General features: G+C 42.4%; 1 protein-coding gene across 1 annotated transcript; it reads left to right on the forward strand.

Moving 5' to 3' along the window:
- Positions 1 to 364: 364 nt before the first annotated feature.
- On the forward strand, positions 365 to 1,570 carry LOC145404704 (zinc finger MYM-type protein 1-like). The gene is made up of 2 exons (XM_080276255.1): positions 365 to 974; positions 1,119 to 1,570. Exons 1-2 carry the CDS (start codon positions 365 to 367, stop codon positions 1,568 to 1,570), a joined length of 1,062 nt encoding a protein of 353 aa, XP_080132381.1.
- Positions 1,571 to 19,086: the final 17,516 nt, after the last annotated feature.

Below are 19,086 nucleotides of genomic sequence, written 5' to 3' on the forward strand. Positions count from 1 at the left end.
ACTGCTGCTTTACAGATGAGCCAGGGAGGTGAGACGAGGGAAAAAAAAAAAAAGGAGAAAGCTCTATTGAAACAGATTTAGGAAGCTGAGGCACAGGTCCAAAGCAAGTAAAAGATATATCCAGTTTCCTTCCAAACAACTTGGACTTCAGAAGAGGTCCTTTCAAAGGAGCTGGTACGACACTTATAGCTGGCTAGAATATTCAGTCAGCCAAAATTCCGCCTTCTGCTTCTGCTGCAGACTGTTCAGCAAGCAGCAATGCAGTCAAAAGAAAGATGATCTAGCCTCTACTGGCTACAGCAACTGGAAGAGGACTCTGGATTCATTTAGGGATCATAAGAAGACTTCATTACATAAGGCCTCCATGGTGGCATGGATGAGCTATAAAGCAAGCAAAGTTCATGGTGATGTAGATGAGCGGCTACAGACTGCTAGCGTAGCTGAGATCAGTGAAAGAAGGGAGTATTTATGCCGCATTATTTCTGTTACTGCCTTTCTAGCCAAACAGGGCATTTCTTCTCATGGCTACAGTGAAACGGATGACAGCTCCAATCAAAAGAACTTCCTTGAATGTATGCAGCTGCTGCATAAGTTCCACCCTTTCCTGCAGAGATACAAAGCTCCTGCCAGTTGTACATACCTCTCGTCTTATTCTCAAAATGAATTAATCGGATGTTGCTCCACAGAAGTCACGGCACAGATTATTCAAGAAGTAAAGGAATCAAAGATGTTTGAGGTAATGGCAGACGAAGCCAAGGATGGGCACACAGAACAGCTCGCTGTATATGTGCGTTATGTTCCACCAGACGGTAACATCAAGGAAAGTTTCCTTTGCTTGAAGAAACTAGATGGCTATGGTGCAGGAGTGATCACAAATGCAGTTGAGCAGGTTCTTGTGTCCAACAACATTGCTGACCTGAAAGTTGTCGCCCAAACATATGATGGTGCAGCAGTGATGAATGGATCTGTCCGAGGTGTGCAAGCTCGTTTCTGGGAAAAACATCCAGAGGCTGTCTATGTGCACTGCTATGCACATGATCTAAACCTGGTCCTTTGCCACACTGCAAGGCCATTCCTGAAGCCAGTGATTTTTTTTTTTTAAATGGCTGTGTCTACAGACAACCACAACCAGTTTCCTGCCGTTCAGAAAGAGCTCCACATTGAGCAGAGAGAGCTTCTACAAATATCAAACACCCGATGGTCATGTCAGTTGTCCTCTGTTATTGCACTCCTGGAGAATTTTCCTGTTGTCATGAAATCTCTTCAGAAGATCAGAAGACCAACAGCACTAGGTCTGCATGCAAAATTATCCCAGCTCCCTGTGGTATACCTGTTGGTTGGGTTAAAAAAGTTGCTTGGCATCACTGAAGGGTTTCTCAAGGTTCTTCAGAAAGAAACTGTCGACTTGGCACAGGCAGTGCACTACAAAAGTGCGGTCCATGACACCGTGGTTAGTCAGCGAACTGCAAAGGCAGCTGAAAAAATCCGTGCCACGACAAAGGCAGCATGTGAGAAGAATAACACCCAGGAGTCTTCTCTTGGTCCAAGAAGGAAACAAGAAGATGGATGATTATGTTGTGGAGGTGTCTAGTGGTTCCAGATCAGATCTGCTTAATGATTCAGAATATCTCAAGCAGAGACTTTTCTACCCTTGCATCGATCGAATGACCAATGATCTGGAGAATCATTTTTCTACTGTTGGGAGAGAAGTCATGATTGGCATCCAAGCATGTCACCTGGCCCCTGAAACCTTCCTGTGCATGCTTTCCCTAGAGAAACTAGCCTCGCAATGCGACATCCAACGAGTCCCAAATGAGGTCATGGTGGCATAAAGCTTTTTGAGCAGGAAGGGGCCAGTAGCCATCCAAGACATTCTGGGTGTGTTCAAGTTCCTTGATCCCATGATGTTCCCATCACTGAAGACTATCTTACAGGTGGCCCTTACCATCCCAGTCAGTAGCTGCAGTTGTGAACGATCATTTAGTGCTCTTCGCCGACTACATACATGACTTAGGCGCACCATGGACCAGGAGAGGCTGTGATCTTGCAGTGTTGTCAGTCGAGAGAGAGTTGGTTGGAAGCCTTGATTATGGCAAAGTGATTGACACATTCGCCCAACTAAAATCAAGACACCATACCCTGATCCTTCCTCCCCAGGAAAAAAAATCTATGTTAAGTCTATGTAGAAATAAATTGATCAATAACATGTTTATGATCTAATCATCACATTAAAAGATGAGAGATTTGGTTAGATGTTGCTTGGCATATGCTGAGTGCATCCTTTTTATGACAAGGACAGGAGAGAGAAGGAGAGAACAGGAGGAGAAAGCAGAGGAGATGAGGAGTGTGACAGACAAATGAGACACCAAAAGTGCTTGAGGAGAGGTGAAGAGGAGAGTTTCAGATGGACAAGACAGTGAGTTAATGCAACTCAGATTGTACTCATTTTATTTTTATTTCATGTTGCTAAAGTTAGCCTGAAACTTTTTGGTAGAGTACAGTACAGTCTCACATCTTATATTCATTTTATTCTAAAATAACTTGAAAATTATCTGGTGAAAATCTGAAGGATTCTGGGCTGGGCTAAGTCCCCAGTGTTTCAAGATCTTATGTCAGAAATTTTATGCACTCTCTTCTCTGACGAGTGTTGGGCAAACAACAAATATTAAATTTAAATAATAGAAGTCTCTTAGGAAATTAGGGTACAGTTAATATTCTGACTCAACTACCTTTCAGACTCTTGATCATCCTCCTTTCGGGACTTTGGCGAAAGCTTTGCCATTGCACTTGACATCTCAAAGGCTTTCGATTGAGTCTGGCATAAATCCTTAATTTCCAAACTGCCCTCTTACGATATCTATCCTTCTATCTGTGCCTTCATCTATAGCTTCATTTCTGGTCGTTCTATAGCTGCTGTTGTAGACGGTCATCATTCTTCTCCTAGATCTATCAACAGTGGTGTTCCTCAGGGCTCTGTCCTATCACCAACTCTCTTCCCTTTATTCATCAATGATCTTCTAAGCTGTACATCTAACCCCATCCCCTCGTACGTTGATGATTCCACCCTTCACCTTTCCATTCGGTTTCCGCAACGTCCATCTCAGCAGTTACTTCAACAAACAAGGGATGAGGCTATGGCACACCTAATGTCTGACTTGGCTCGTATCTCTGAATGGGATACAAATAATCTTGTTGTTTTTAATGCATCAAAAACTCAGTTTTTACACCTATGAACCCGTCAAAATCTTCCACAGGAGTACCCACTATCGTTTAATAATATCCAGTCCAATCCTGCATCATCCTTGAACATGCCTGGGGTTTCATTTACTCGGGACTTATCTTGGAAAGATCATATTGCATCTCTTGTAAAATTTGCTCCCAAGAGATTAGGTGTGCTAAACCGACTCTGTGCCTTCTTTACCCCTGCACAGTTGTTGACTTTATACACGAGTTTTATTCGCCCCTGTTTAGAGTATAACTCTCATGTGTGGGGAGGCTCCCCACATACAGCTCTTCTCAATAGCGTGGAGTCAAAGGCTTTTCGTCTCATCAACTCTCCTCCCCTTACTGGCTCCCTTCAACCTCTGTCTCTTCGCCGCACTGTTGTATCTTTATCTCTTTTCTATCACTTCTTCAACGGTCGCTGCTCCTCTGAACTGTCTGCTTGCATCCCTTCACCTCTATGACGGGTGCGTAGCACCCGTATGGCAACAAACTCTCATCCCTTTTCTCTCCAACTCACTAATGCAATAGTTAACCGTTACTCCCAGTCCTTTATTTATGCAACAGGTCAACTCTGGAACTGTCTCCCTCTGTCTGTATTTCCTGCTTCTTATGATCTCCAGTCTTTGAAACGCAGTATGTCCAGGCATCTCGAAATGAAAGAATCTTGAATTTGGCTCTCTTTTGTATTGTTTTTGTTTTTCTCTTGGGAGGAACTGTTTTGCGGGCTCAGCCTTTGTTTCCTTCTTCCTCTCATAAAAAAAAAAATCTCTTTATATCCTATTTAGTCCCCCCGATTTGGCCAAACCATAAAGGTTACTTAACTAGATAGAATCGGAATAACAAATGACGACGGGCTTAAGGTTTCGGTCGGTTTTCCTGGGGTTTTCTAAGCGTCCTGGGTGCGAATTTTACAAGGTGCGGCTCGAACGAGCTTTAGGAACAGACAACAGAGTGAAGAAATGGCGAGTCTCTCTCCCTTATAGGATTCAGAGATGACAAATATTATTTAATGACAGTCACCTAAATACAGTGATTTACTTCATGCAATACACAAGGAAAATCCAACGTAACTTAATCTTAGTTTTAAACAAAACTAAAGCCAAATATTCACTTCATCTATGTGAAGATGCATTAAACCTTCCTCCGTTCTCGTCAGGATACACGTCATCCTACCACTCAGGCGCAGTCAGGTCAATGGAAAATTCCTAAGTATTTAAACATATATAAAATATAGTTGTCCACAAGGGTTAAACCCAGTAGCATATTGTTTATTGATAAGAATTATTAAACAGAACTAGAACTAAATCTCTGGGTTAATAAACCGCTAGACTGTTTTTCCTCTGTTTTCAACATGAACAACTACAGTATTTTAAAACATAAAAAGCGCCACCGCTCTGGGGGAAAATATTTCCCACATCCTAAATACGTCACTGAACTCATCAGAATATTTAAACTTGTCCATTATGATAGTAGCAGTAATTGTAAAACTAAGACAACAATATGGCTTCCAAGAAACAACGATAAACACTAAAGCAAATTGCATGGAATAGAATGAATATTAATAACAGTTTCCCATTTTCGAACCGAAATTAACGTTTTCTTTATACCAGCAACGTAAGGTGAATTTACATAATATTTTTCATGTGCTCACATCTGACAAAATAATTCTCCCTGCATCCAGGGCCGGATTACCAGGTATAGGCAAAATGGGCAACTGTCTACCAGGCCACAGCCTGTTACAGGCCATCCAGACTTCCAGAGAGGAATAAATATACTCTTTGGGAATCCAAATAAGGGCAACCACCTATCAGACCTTCAAAAATGGCCATTATATGTCATGCTAAAATTTCACTGGAAATAACGGAAAAAAAGAGATTTATATGTTGCAGGCCAACCGTCTGCGTTGTCTACCAGGCCACAACGGTTAATCCGGCCCTGTCTGCAGCACATGCAGGGCAATATCTAGTTACCAGTGGATGGCAGAATGGGCAGTCGTCCTGTGGTTAGTGTAAGAGGACGCAAAATTCCTTATGATTTTATTTATTTATGTTATGTTAGGTGTTTAAGGGTCGGCTTCCCGTCACTTGAACGCCCATCATGCAGCTGGGTTCCCTTTCTAGACCGATCCTTAGGAGACTAAGAGAGACACAGGGCACAAAAACTCAGGGCAACAACTTTACACGTATATTGGTAAATTCTGAATGTGGAACAGGTAGACATGACAAAACAGGAATCTAGATTATTACATGACATATACTGAGATCAGGGGTAGTAATAGTATCTCGCAGGATACGGCTTGGACAATAGTTCTGGATAAAAGTGAATAGCACAATGAACAGCACTTAAGGTATTGGGCAGGGGAATCGGTCACTGTCACTTTGAGGGAAATCTACACTGTAATTAGAATGGGCAGCTCTTCTATAGGTCTTATGTCGCGGAAGAATTATGTTACTAGAATCGAGATACACATTCACTGAGGTCACTGTAATCACTGCTCGGCTTCTCTCACTCTGTCACTGTTTCACTGTTGGTCTACACTTCCGTCACTATAGCACTGATAGATCTAGGACTTAGTTTCCCTCTAATATCTTAACACACTGCCTGATGTCTAGGTCACTGTTTCACTGTCACGGCACTTCCACTGTCATTCACTGTCAGGACTGGGTATGGTGGCGGCATTTTGGCAGTGGGCGGCGGGAGAGCTCACAGCCCGGCTCCTGATGGGGGTTGAGCTCCACCAGGGGCCTCTGTGTCCGGCGGCCATGGGATCACTTGTAGGGGTGTCCTCTCTCGTCCGGGGCTGTGTGCGGCTGAAGAGTTTCCTGGAACGCTCACTCAGGCGCATGATGGAGGACGAGTGTTGTCTGCATCGGGGTGGGGAGAGGCCTTGCCCAGAGGTCCTGGGGGTGGCCTCGGGGGCCTGTCGGCTGCAGTCTCCTGCCGTCAGGGATGATGTCAGGAGTGGGCTGTGGTATCGGCCTCCGTCGGAATCTATCAGGTAGGGTCCCTCTGGAGCCGGCTGGATGGAGAATAACCCTGGGGATAGCACAGGGCCTCTCCACGCATCCTTGGGGCTGAGGCCTTCCTCCTGAAGGTTGCCTCGCTGGTGGTGGACAGTAGGGTTGTCTGTGCCCCCGCCGGTCAGCAGGTCTGATGGCAGAATGCCCTCTTGTAGTGAAATCACACGGGGCGAGGGGCTTTGGTGATCCTCCCTGGTGCGGCTGCCAGCCGTGGCTGGGTTCCCGTGGGCAACAAAATGAGGGCAGCTGCAGTCTGTTCCTTTGTCATAGGCGCGGCTACCAGCCGCCGCCTGGGCCCGACTCGCTGACGGGGATGCAGGCAAAGTGCAGCTACCGGCCATCACTTGCCTGTAGGTGTGGCTACCGGCCGTCGCCAAAGTCTCGTGTGGAGGACGATGAGCTGACAAGGAGCGGCTACCAGCCGTCTCCTGCCGACGGTTGCGACTACTGTCTGTCGCCTGTGTCTAGTCCTCTGAGGCAACTACAGAGAGGGGACGTACCCTTCTCCCTCCAACGCGGCTACTGGCCATCACTGGTTATTGTAGGGGGGTATAGCGACACCTGACGGGGGAGCGGCTACTGGCCGTCACCTGCCGTGGGGCCCAGCTACAGGCTGTGGCCTTTTAAGGGCGCGGCTACCGGCTGTCGCCTGAGCCTGGCTATAGGCTGTGGCTCTTAGGGTGGAGTGGTTACCAGCCGTCTCCTGAAGGGCAGAGCAGCTGCATGCCATCTCTGGAAGCTTTCCGAGTGGCTACTGGCCGTCTCCTGAAGGTCTGAGCGGCTACTAGCCATCTCACAAAGGGTGCGGCTGCTGGACGTCACTGGGGTGCTGCTTGGGACTAAGGAAGTAGCTCCACCCCAATCCTGTCGAGGGTCAGCTCGCCTGCAAGGCAGTCTCCATATCCTGCTATGGTGGCGGCGGGCGAGTTCCAGGTCATAGGGGCGCTCGGCCCAGGCGAACTTACATCCCTGTCGCCCAGGGTCGGGTCGCTCTCTGTCTGCCCCTCCGTAGGCTCTTCCTGGGGATGTTGTGTCCCCGGTAATTTGATTTATTTATTTATTTTTGTGTGGGGGGAAGTTAAAGCAAAAAGATTGCTCTAGTACAAAAATCCGCATCAGGCTACTGCTTAACTGGAAAGGATAATTAATAATTTTCAGCTTACGAACATATGTTAATAGCCTATTATTAACATTTTTCTTCTGTCAATATAACAGTGTTCTGGTGGTGGCAGGTGAACCATCTGGTGTCACACGTGTTTCTTATCCAGCTACGCCACTGTCAGTAGCCTACTTATTAAACAATGGCAAATCTATCAGTTTCTTTAACCCATTTGTGCTCGGTGTCTTTTATAAAGGACAGGACTGGGCATTTTCAAAATTTAAAAAAGAAGGGAACCCCGGGGTAGGGACTGATGAGCTTCGCGACTATGAGCCGATAGGCGGAGGATGGTACGCTTAGTGCCCTTCCACCAAAATCCCTCGCACAGGAACTCTGGTCGCCAATGGGTTAATCTTTCGATACGCTATCAGGCACGTGCACAGATAGACCCCAGTGATGCTTAAGCATCTGCCATCTTCGAACAAAGTAACCGTTTTAGAACAGGATATATATATATATATATATATATATATATATATATATATATATATATATATATATATATATATATATATATATATATATATAAAAACATCCAGCCACCTATCTATCTATATATCTATCTATCTATCTATCTATCTATCTATATATATATATATATATATATATATATATATATATATATATATATATATATATATATATATATATATATATATGTATATATATATATAAGCCATCTATCTATCTATCTATCTATCTATCTATCTATCTATATATATATATATATATATATATATATATATAAGCCATCTATCTATCTGTTTATCTATACATCTATATCTATCTATCTATCTATCTATCTATCTATCTATCTATATCTATCTACCTATCTATCTATATATATATATATATATATATATATATATATATATATATATATATATATATATATATATATATATATATATATATATAATAACAGAACAGAGGAAGGAAAAACATATGAATAAAAAAATAATAATACATACACCAGATTACTGGTGTCCTCTGTTCATAAAATATCTGTAACAGTTAGACTTGAACAGCTGTGGGTTGAAGTTTGGAGGGAAATAACTCTGGGGAAGCGAGTTCCAAAGAGATGCAGTTCGGGGAATTAAAAAATTCTGATACGCAGAAGTTCTGCAATTTGGATGAGTGACATTCCATTCATGAGCGCTACCAGATGCCCGTGTAGCACGAGGGAAGGCATGGAGAGGTGGCACCATGGACGCAATTTCGTCTGAGCATTTGCCATAAAAACGTCTGTAAAATAATGCAAGGGAGGCAACATTCCTTCTTACTTGCAGGGGAGATAGTTTATTTGTAATGACAGGGTTGTTAATAATTATAACAACCTTGTTCTGAATTTTGTCTAGTTGTTTTAATGCAACCTATCCACATCCATTCCACAAGGGTGAGCAATATTCAAGCTGAGAGCGCACATGACTCTTATAAATTATAGCTAACTGCTCGTCAGTGAAGAAGTTACGGACTCTGTACAATAATCCAAGTTTCTTTGAGGTGGTTTTAGCAAGTGATCTAACATGAGAGGTCCAGCTGAGGGCATTATTAAGTGAGATGCCAAGAATTTCAATACTATTGGAAATGGGAGTATTAGTAGTACTGAAGGTAATATACGAATCTGGCAATATCTGTCTATTAGTAAATTGTATATATTTAGTTTTACAAGCATTAAATGAGACAAGGTTGTTTTGTCCCCATTCACTGATCGTAGATAGGTCTTGATTTATGGAGATGGCTGTTCTGAGTTGAGAGTTAGAGATATTAGACTTAGTAAATGGGTGTCTCAGTGTGAATGAACTATGTAGTGTTGAGTTATCTGCATATGAGTGGATGGGATTGTGGGTGACAGATAAGAGATCATTAATATGAACCAGGAACAGGGTTGGGGCCAGAACCGATCCCTGTGGCACGCCGGCGTTAATTGAGTGGAATCTGGAATATACATCATCTACTTTTACTCATATTTTCCTGTCACTGACACATGAGGAGATCAAAGGAACAAAAGAGTTTAGTCCATAGCAAGGGAGTTTGGACAACAGGGAACGGTGCCATACTCTAACAAAAGCTTTTGAAATATCAAGGGCTACTGCATGAGTTTCTCCATGTAGGTCAATTGATTGATGGATGGTATGAGTTAGGGGACTGAGTATGTCAATGGTGACTCTTTCGTGGCGATAACCATATTGTCTATCACTAATTAAATTGTTGGATTCAAGTTGTTTAACAATGTGTTTATTGATTAAAGTTTCAAATACCTTACCAAGAGAAGAAGTGACTGCTATTGATTTGTAATCAGAGGGGTCAGAGGAACTTACTTTCTACGGAATTGGGTGGATATTGGCTTCTTTCCATGAATTTGGAAATAAAGAAGTATGTATGCATAGTCTGAATAATTTAGCTAGAAAAGTGGCAAGTTCAGGGGAACACTTTTTCAAAACAATTGGCGGAATTCCATCTGGGCCTGGAGCTTTGTTGGTGGGTAAATTGTCTAAGATGGATTTTACGTAACCTGTCTTTATTTTAAGTGGAACAATTTCGGGAGAGTCAAATTCTAGTACTGGGACGTTCCGGCTGGCATCGTCTATGGTAGAATTTCTGGCAAATGCACTGGCAAAAATATCTGCTTTCGCACGTGGGTCATTTGTAATTTTGCCATCTGAAGGTTTGAGTAGGCGAATGGATGATGATTTGTTAAAGTTATTATCGAAAGAATTAAGAGTTGACCAGAATATTCTATTGTCATTAGGGTTGTGAAGTAGTTTTGATGCTTGCCTTTGAAGAAAGTTTGATTGAGCAAGATTTATTACAGTTTTTGCATGATTTCTAGCAATTTTAAATTGAGAAAGTAATTCAGATGTTTTTTATTTTAAGTAAGAGTTATATGCTGATGATTTTTGGGCTGTTGCTCTGGCACAGTTGTCACCAAACCATTTTGGAGAGTTCGATCTCTTAGTGAATTGCTGACTTGGGATGAATAAATCCATACCAGCTAGTATTAAGTCGCAAATGTGGGACTGGGTAGAATTGGGATCACTAGAGAAGAAAGACTGCCATGGAATGTCAGCAAGATAATTTCTAAATCCATCCCAGTTTGCCCTATTAAAGTGCCATCAGGTCACCCTAACAGGTTCAGAACGGGAAGGTGTGGGGTGGTTAACTAATGAAGCTTTGATGAGATTGTGGTCAGAGGATCCAAGTGGTGACAGTACCTCTATCCTGCATTGATCTGGATTATTTGTCAAGAATGAATGCAAGAGATGGGCATTATGGTCAGGATTATCAGGTATTCTGGTTGGTTGCTTTACCAGCTGGGTGAGATTAAACGTTTCTGCAAACAGCTCGCACTCTAGATCGGCGTCATCAGTCCTAACCATTCAACATTATGTATGTTAAAATCACCCAAAATGGTAATTTCGGTGCTAAGGGCAAGGTTAAGGTTACTCAACTGTGTGGATATGGAATCAAATAAACTGGGTTCCGAAGAAGCATTAGGGGACCGATAGACTACACAGATATATTTGGTAGTATTTTGACAATTTAGTTTATACAATGGGTAATCAAAAGTGGATAATGTGAAGTTTATAATTGTGTCAACTGCATATTAACATTTGATATAACAACAGGTGCCGCCCTTGTTACGGAAATTTGTGAGATGGTAACCGGGAAAACAAAATGGGGATAAATCAGTAGAGGGTGAGATTTGTGGTTCTGTGAGGAAAAGGGCCAGAGGGGATATGGATTGAAGGAAAAAATGAACTGAGTTTAAATTTGTGCTAAGGCCGCGTATGTTGGCGAAAAATAAGGCCGCACTTTCACTTCTCCGCTGACGAGCATCATTGGAAATTGCACGAGTCGCTGCCGGCACAGTAGCTTGAAAGCGACCGGGAGGACCCTGTGGTGGCAAACCGAGGTACCACCTCATCTGACTGTAACACTGCAGCGGCCATTGCTAAAGAGAGTGAATAGAAGGTGTGATATGTTATGCGCATGCTGTGTGGTGTTGACAGTTGAAGGTAGAGGTATTATGAGAGCATGCTGAGTCTCATAATAAATGAATGCACTGAAAATGTTCAGCAAAGGGAGATGGTCAGGATCAAGTCCTGAGGGCTGGTGAAACGGGAGCTCCAGCTCTCCCTATCACCAGCTTACCATCCACCTCGGGAGTACTGCCCTGTTCGACTGGTGCTACAGTCTCTCTCTCTCTCTCTCTCTCTCTCTCTCTCTCTCTCTCTCTCTATATATATATATATATATATATATATATATATATATATATATATATATATATATATATATATATATATATATATATAATAACAGAACGGAAGAATGAAAAACAAATGAATAAAAAAAATAATAATCCATACACCAGATTACTGGTGTCCTCTGTTCATAAAATATCTGTAACAGTTAGACTTGAACACCTCTGGGTTGAAATTTGGAGGGAAACACTCTGGGGAAGCGAGTTCCAGAGAGATGCAGTTCGGGGAATGAAAGAATTCTGATAGGCAGAAGTTCTGCAATATGGCTGAATGACATTCCAGTCATGAACGCTACCAGATGCCCGAGAAGCACGAGGGAAGGCATGGAGAGGTGGCACCATGTATGCAACTTCGTCTGAGCATTTGCCAAAAAAATATCTGTAAAATAATGCAAGGGAGGCAACATTCCTTCTTACTTGCAGGGGAGGTAGTTTATTTGTAATGGCAGGGTTGTTAATAATTCTAACAGCCTTGTTCTGAATTTTGTCTTGTTGTTTTAGTGCAACCTCTCCACATCCATTCCACAAGGGTGAGCAATATTCAAGCTGAGAGCGCACATGACTCTTATAAATTATAGCCAACTGCTCATCAGCGAAGAAGTTACGGACTCTGTACAATAATCCAAGTTTCTTTGAGGTGGTTTTAGCAAGTGATCTAACATGAGAGGTCCAACTGAGGGTATTGTTAAGTGAGACGCCGAGAATTTCAATACTTTTGGAGATGGGAATATTAGTGGCACTGAAGGTAATGTACGAATCTGGCAATATCTGTCTATTAGTTATAATAGAAAAAATATAATTTGGTTTTACGCCAGGTATTCCCGAAGGGCTAAGGCGTTGCCCCTGGGTAGAGGACTTTGGACTGGATCATGTAGCATTTCATGACCGGATGCCCTTCCTGATGTCTACCAATGACCCTTGGGTGGATTCGATCCTCTTACCCTTCGGTCAGAGCAGAGCGCTCTAACCCACTGAACCACGGCTGCTGTAAATTGTATATATTTAGTTTTACTAGCATTAAAAGAGACAAGGTTGTTTTATCCCCATTCACTGATCGTAGATAGGTCTTGATTTATGGAGATGGCTGTACTGAGTTGAGAGGTAGAGATATTAGACTTTGTGAATGGGTGTCTGAGTGTGAATGAACTATGTAGTGTTGAGTATTCTGCGTATGAATGGATGGGATTGTGGGTGACAGATAAGAGATCATTAATATAAACCAGGAATAGGGTTGGCGTCAGAACTGACCCCTGCGGCACGCCGGCATTAATTGAGTGGATTTTGGAATATACAACATCTACTTTTACTCTTATTTTCCTGTCACTAAGATATATATTTTTTTAAATAACAGAACAGAAGAAGGAAAAGCAAATGAATAAAAAAAAAAAAAAAAATCCATGCACCAGATTACTGGTGTCCTCTGTTCGGACTCTGTACAATAATCCAAGTTTCTTTGAGGCTGTTTTAGCAAGTGATCTAACATGAGACTTCCAGCTGAGGGCATTGTTAAGTGAGACGCCGAGAATTTCAATACTTTTGGAAATGGGAATATTTGTATCATTGAAGGCAATACACGATTCTGGCAGTACCTGTCTAGTAGTAAATTGTATATATTTAATTTTAGTAGCATTAAATGAGACAAGGTTGTTTTGTCCCCATTCACTGATCGTGGATAAGTCTTGATTTAAAGAGATGGTTGTACTGTGTTGAGAATTAGAGATATCGGACTTTGTAAACTAATGTCTGAGTGTGAATGAACTATGAAGTGTTGAGTCATCTGCATATGAATGGATGGGATTGTGGGTGACAGATAAGAGATCATTAATATGAACGAGGAACAGGGTTGGGGCCAGAACTAATCCCTGCGGCACACCAGCGTTAACTGAGTGGAAAGTGGAATATACAGCATCTACTTTTACTCTTATTTTTCTATTGTTGAGATATGAGGAAATTAAAGGAACAAAAGAGTTTAGTCCATAGCAAGGGAGTTTGGACAACATGGAACGGTGCCACACTCTGTCGAATACTTTAGAAATATCCAGGGCTACTGCATGTGTTTCATCATGTAGGTTACCTGATTGATGGATGGTATGAGTCAGGAGATTGAGTATGTCAATGGTGGATCTTTCTTGGCGAAAACCATATTGTCTATGACTAATTAAGTTGTTAGGTTCAAGATGTTTAACTATGTGCTTATTAATTACAGTTTCAAAAACCTTACCAAGGGAAGATGTGACAGCTATTGGTCTGTAATCAGAGGGGTCAGAGGAACTTCCTTTCTTTGGAATTGGGTGGATATTGGCTTCTTTCCATGAATTAGGGAATGAAGAAGTACGTATGCATAGTCTGAATAATTTTGCAAGAACAGAGGCAAGTTTTGGGGAACACTTTTTCAAAGCAATTGGCAGAATTCCATCTGGTCCTGGAGCTTTGTTGGTAGGTAAATTGTCTAGGATGGATTTCACGTACCTTGTCTGTATTTTAAGTGGAACAATGTTGGGAGAGTCAAGTTCTAGTGCTGGGACATTCTGGCTGGCTTCCTCTAAGGTAGAATTTCTAGTAAATGTACTAGCAAAGATATCTGCTTTCGCACGTGGGTCATTTGTAATGGTGCCATCTGGAGATTTTAGTGGGGGAATGGATGATGACTTGTTAAAGTAATTATTGAAAGAATTGAGAGTTGACCAGAATATTATATTGTCATTAGGGTTGTTAAATAGATTTGATGCTTGGTTTTGAAGAAAGTTTGATTGAGCAAGATTTATTACAACTTTTGCATGGTTTCTAGCAATTTTAAATTGAGAGAGTGATTTAGATGTTTTTGATTTCAATTATTAGTTATATGCTGATGACTTTTGGGCTGTTGCTCTGGCACAGTTGCTATCAAACCATTTTGGAGAGTTCGATCTTTTAGTGAATTGTTGACTTGGTATGAATAAATCCATACCAGCTAGTATTAAATCGCAAATGTGGGACTGGGTAGAATTGATATCACTAGAGAAGAAAGACTGCCATGGAATATCAGCAAGATAATTTCTAAATTCATCCCAGTTTGCCCTATCAAAGTGCCATCGGGTCACCCTGACAGGTTCAGAATGGGGAGGTTTGGTGGGGGGGGGGGGCTAACTAATGAGGCTTTGATGAGATTGTCGTTAGAGGATCCAAGTGGAGGCAATACTTCTATCCTGTACTGATCCTGATTATTTGTCAGGAACAGATCCAAAAGATGAGCATTACGGTCAGGATTATCTGGTATTCTTGTTGGTTGCTTTACCAGTTGTGTGAGATTAAACGATTCTGCAAACAGCTCGCACTCTAGACCAGCATCGTCAGTCCTGGCAGAGTGCAGTAACCGTTCAACATTATGTATGTTAAAATCACCCAAGATGGTAATTTCGGTGTTAAGGGCAAGATTAAGGTTACTCAACTATGTGGAAATGGAATCAAATACACTGGGTTCAGAAGAAGCATTGGGGAGCGATAAACTACACAATATATATATATATATATATATATATATATATATATATATATATATATATATATATATATATATATATATATATATATATATATATATATATATAATATGCATAATATGCACTGAGACTCAGCAAACGCTGTGTGTCGTTGCCATAATTAATGCACATTGCCTTCACAGTACCACATAGCCAAGTCCACTCAGTTCATAGTCACCCTCTGACCTTCATATGATGGCTCCTGTGAACCACAGCGAATTATTTGAAATATGTAAACGGAAACAAGGAAGCGGACAGGTAGGATGGCATATTGACAGGGTGGCAGACAGGCAGGCTGACAGGAAAGGTTAAAGACAAACAGGCAGGCCCGTAAGCAGGTCAAAGCAGGTAGGCATCGTGGAAAATATGCAGGACGTCGGGCAGGATTACAGACAAGCAAAGTGATAGGCAGGTAAGCCTTCCCACTTGTCTGCCTGCCTGCTTGCCACGTTTGCTCTGCCATCTTACGTATCTACCAGCCTTCCTTCCCTCCTTCTCACCTGCATGGCTACCCGCCATTGGTGTTCTCAAGCTTCCTACCTATCTGACTGTCTGCCTGAATTCCAATCTGTCCGCATACTTTTCTACATGCCCCCCTGCCTACCTGCTTGACTGACTGCTTGCCAGCCAGGTAGCAAACCTCTCTGCCTGAATGCTTGGGTGTTTGCTTGCCTGTTTGCTTCTGCGGCTGCCTGTCTACCTGCCTTCCTGCTTGCCGGCCCATCTACATGACTGCCTGTATATCTGTCTGTCAGCCTGCTTGCTTACTTCCATGTGCCTGCCTTACTGATTTTCTAACTGCAAGCCGAACTGTCGGTCTATCTGTCCGCCTACTTATCTGCATGCCAGTCTATCTGCTTGCTTGCCAGCCTGTCATGAAGGACTTTGTTGTTCCTTTCGCTCAGTACCTCCGTTCCATAAGATGGGAGATCTTGGATCATGACGAGCATAGTTGACTTCGCCTGTTCTAGTTTCCATTTCGCTAACTTTACCATTTCATTCACTTCCTTGGTGTTATGTGCTTGTGAAACATAATTTCCTATCATGATGTCCAGAGTTCGCATCGGCGTCGCAAGTCTGTCTAGATAAGTAGGTAAGTCATACAAGTAATCTAGACTTATTTCAGTACTCATGACGTCCTTAATGATTGTAGTCGTGGCCGTTGGAGCTATGAGGCATCCTTGTCGTACTATATGTTTGGGGTCTAAGTGCGCATATCCTCTTGCTATATAGAGGAGAATCCATAGCATAAGTCCCTTCATCGTAACCTACCGAAAAAAAAAAAATCTATTAATTTCCTATAATGCTGCCTAACTGTCCTTCTTGCCAGTCGTTATGTTTGTCTGCCTTCCTTTCACCCTGTTTGCCTGGCTGCCGACCATCCTGCCACTCTCTTGCCTGCAACCCTCCTTCAGTGTGTCAACCCGTCATGCTGAATCCCTGCCTGTCGCCCTGCCTGTGTGCTATTTTCCCTGGCACCGTTCCTGCCAGCTTGCTTGCCTGCTAACCTTGCCAGCCTGCCTGTTTTCCACCCTATCAACCTGCCCTCCTGCCACTCTATCTACGAAACGGTCTAGGGCCGATTCGTTACCAAGGGGCGGACTCGTAATCATGAGGGCGATTCATAACCAAGGGCTAGAGTCTTAACGAAGTGATGATTCGTAACCAAAGGGCACATTTATGAAAAAAAAAAAAGTTGATTCGTAACCAAGGGGGCTATTCATAACCTAGGGCTGGAGTCTTAACGAAGGGCTGATTCGTAACCAAAGGGTTAATTTATGAAAAGGAAAAAAAAGTTGTTTCGTAGCCTAGAGGCCGACTAATTACCAAGGGGCCGACTCGTTACCAAGGGGCCGATTCGTAACCAAAGAAGTTGAGTCTTAACGGGACCTATGTGTCAGCATATGGCTGATTCTGTATAAAAAAAGACCAATTCGCAACCAAAGGGGAAATTCGTATCCAAGGGGATGCTTCGCAATCAAGGGGATGATTCATAACCAAGTGAACGATCTGTAACCATGGGGCCGATTGGTAATCAAGTCATCGATTCGTAACCAAGGGGACGACTCGTTATCAAGGGGACGATCCGTAACCAAGAAACCGCTCGTAACCAAGGAGCCAACTCGTTACCAAAGGGCCGACTCATTAGCAAGGGGCTATTCGTCATTAAGGGATCGACTCGTAACTAAGGGGACGATTTATAACCAGGGACGTGGGTTTTAACGAAGAATCGATTCATAACCAAAAGGCTTTTTCATAAAAAAAATGGCTGATTCACAACCAAGTGGAGATTCGTAACCAAGGACCAAATCAAGGGACCTTTTCGTTGCAAAGAGGTCGATTCGTTACCGAAGAACTGACTCGTAGGCAAGGGACCGCTTCGTAATCAAGGTGCCGAACGATTCGTTGCCAAGGGAGCGATTCGTAACCAAGGAGGCAATTTGTAACGAAAGGGACTGTTCATCACCAAGGGGTCGAATCGTCATCAAGGAGATGATTCTTCAAGAAGGGGGCGATTATTAAGCAAAAGGGCCAGTTGTAACGAAGCCTGTAACTCACAACCAAGGGGGCGGTTCACAACCATAGACCCGAATCTTACCAAGGGGCCGACCCCTTACCAAGAGACCGGCTCGTTACCATGAGACCGACTGGTTACCAAGAGACCGTCTCGTTATCAAGGGACCGACTCTTTACTAAGCAACAGACTCGTAACCAAGAGACCGACTCGTTATCAAGAGACCGACTCGTTACCAAGAGACCAGCTCGTTACCAAGGGCCCGACTTGTAGCCAGAGGGGCGATTCGTAGCCAAAAGGCTAGAGTCTTGACAAAGGGGCCAATTCTTAAGCATGTGGAGGTTTCGTAAAAAAAAATAATAATAAAAGAAAAAGATGGCCGATTCGTAACCAAGGGAGAACTTCGTAACAAAAGAGCCAATTCGTAATCAAGAGGTTGCTTCGTAAAGAGAGAGAGAGAGAGAGAGAGAGAGAGAGACTGATTCGTTACCAATTGGGTGACCCGGAACTATGGTAACAATTCACAATCAAGGTGCCAGTCTATTCGTATCTAAGGAGTCAATTCGTAAGTAAATGGCCGGCACGTAGCTAAGTGGCCGACATGTAACCAATGGGTTATTCATAACCAAAAGGCAGCTTCGTAACCAAGAGGCCGACTCATTTACTCAGGGGTCTGTTTATAACTGCTGGGTCGACTAGTAAACAAGGAGGCTATTCGTAACGAAAGGGACGATATGAAGCGTATGGTCGATTGGTGACCTAGGGGCAATTCGTAACCAAAGAGGCTGCTCGTAACAAGGGAGTGAGTCATAGTTATGCACTAAAAAATCACGAAATATGCATGCAAATATGCAGTAAAAAGACGAAAAATATGCGGTATTATATGCACTAAACATATTGCCCAACAAATCAAATATGCAGGCAAGGCGGAAACAAAAAATTCACAAAATAAATTTCACTTTACTGACAATCTACATTTAAAATAAAAGATCGACTACAGAGTGATACTTTCACACAACAAAAACGTATGACTATTTTCAAAAATATAAACTGAGATTACATGTAATAATGATATGATGGCTAAGTTCTCAAAAGTGAAAAATGTGATAATAATAAGTCAGCACTGTTTTGTATTCAGTAAATACACAATTTAAAAGCAGTACACATACAGTATGAGGGAAAACGGAAAACAAATAGTAATATCTTCAAATAAACAAAAGAAGTGTTTCTCTGTTTACAAGCATTACAAATTGTGGTTACATATGATAATGAGATGGTGGCGGAAGTTCTCAAAGTGAAAACTGCACCTGTTATTCACCAACATAGCTTTGTATTCAGAGAATACTCGCTCTACATCACATGAGACCATTGGTGCATATTTC

This window comes from Coenobita brevimanus, chromosome 64 (assembly GCF_032717465.1).
Source record: "Coenobita brevimanus isolate Jiangsu-jjx chromosome 64, ASM3271746v2, whole genome shotgun sequence".
Classification (NCBI taxonomy): domain Eukaryota; kingdom Metazoa; phylum Arthropoda; class Malacostraca; order Decapoda; family Coenobitidae; genus Coenobita; species Coenobita brevimanus.

What these genes read in the sequence shown, in the direction of transcription:
- LOC145404704 (XM_080276255.1), top strand. Translation starts at nt 365, where the DNA reads ATGGTGGCATGGATGAGCTATAAAGCAAGCAAAGTTCATGGTGATGTA. An exon ending in GATGAATGGATCTGTCCGAG is followed by an intron (nt 975 to 1,118) that starts GTGTGCAAGCTC and finishes CTGTGTCTACAG; the next exon opens with ACAACCACAACCAGTTTCCT.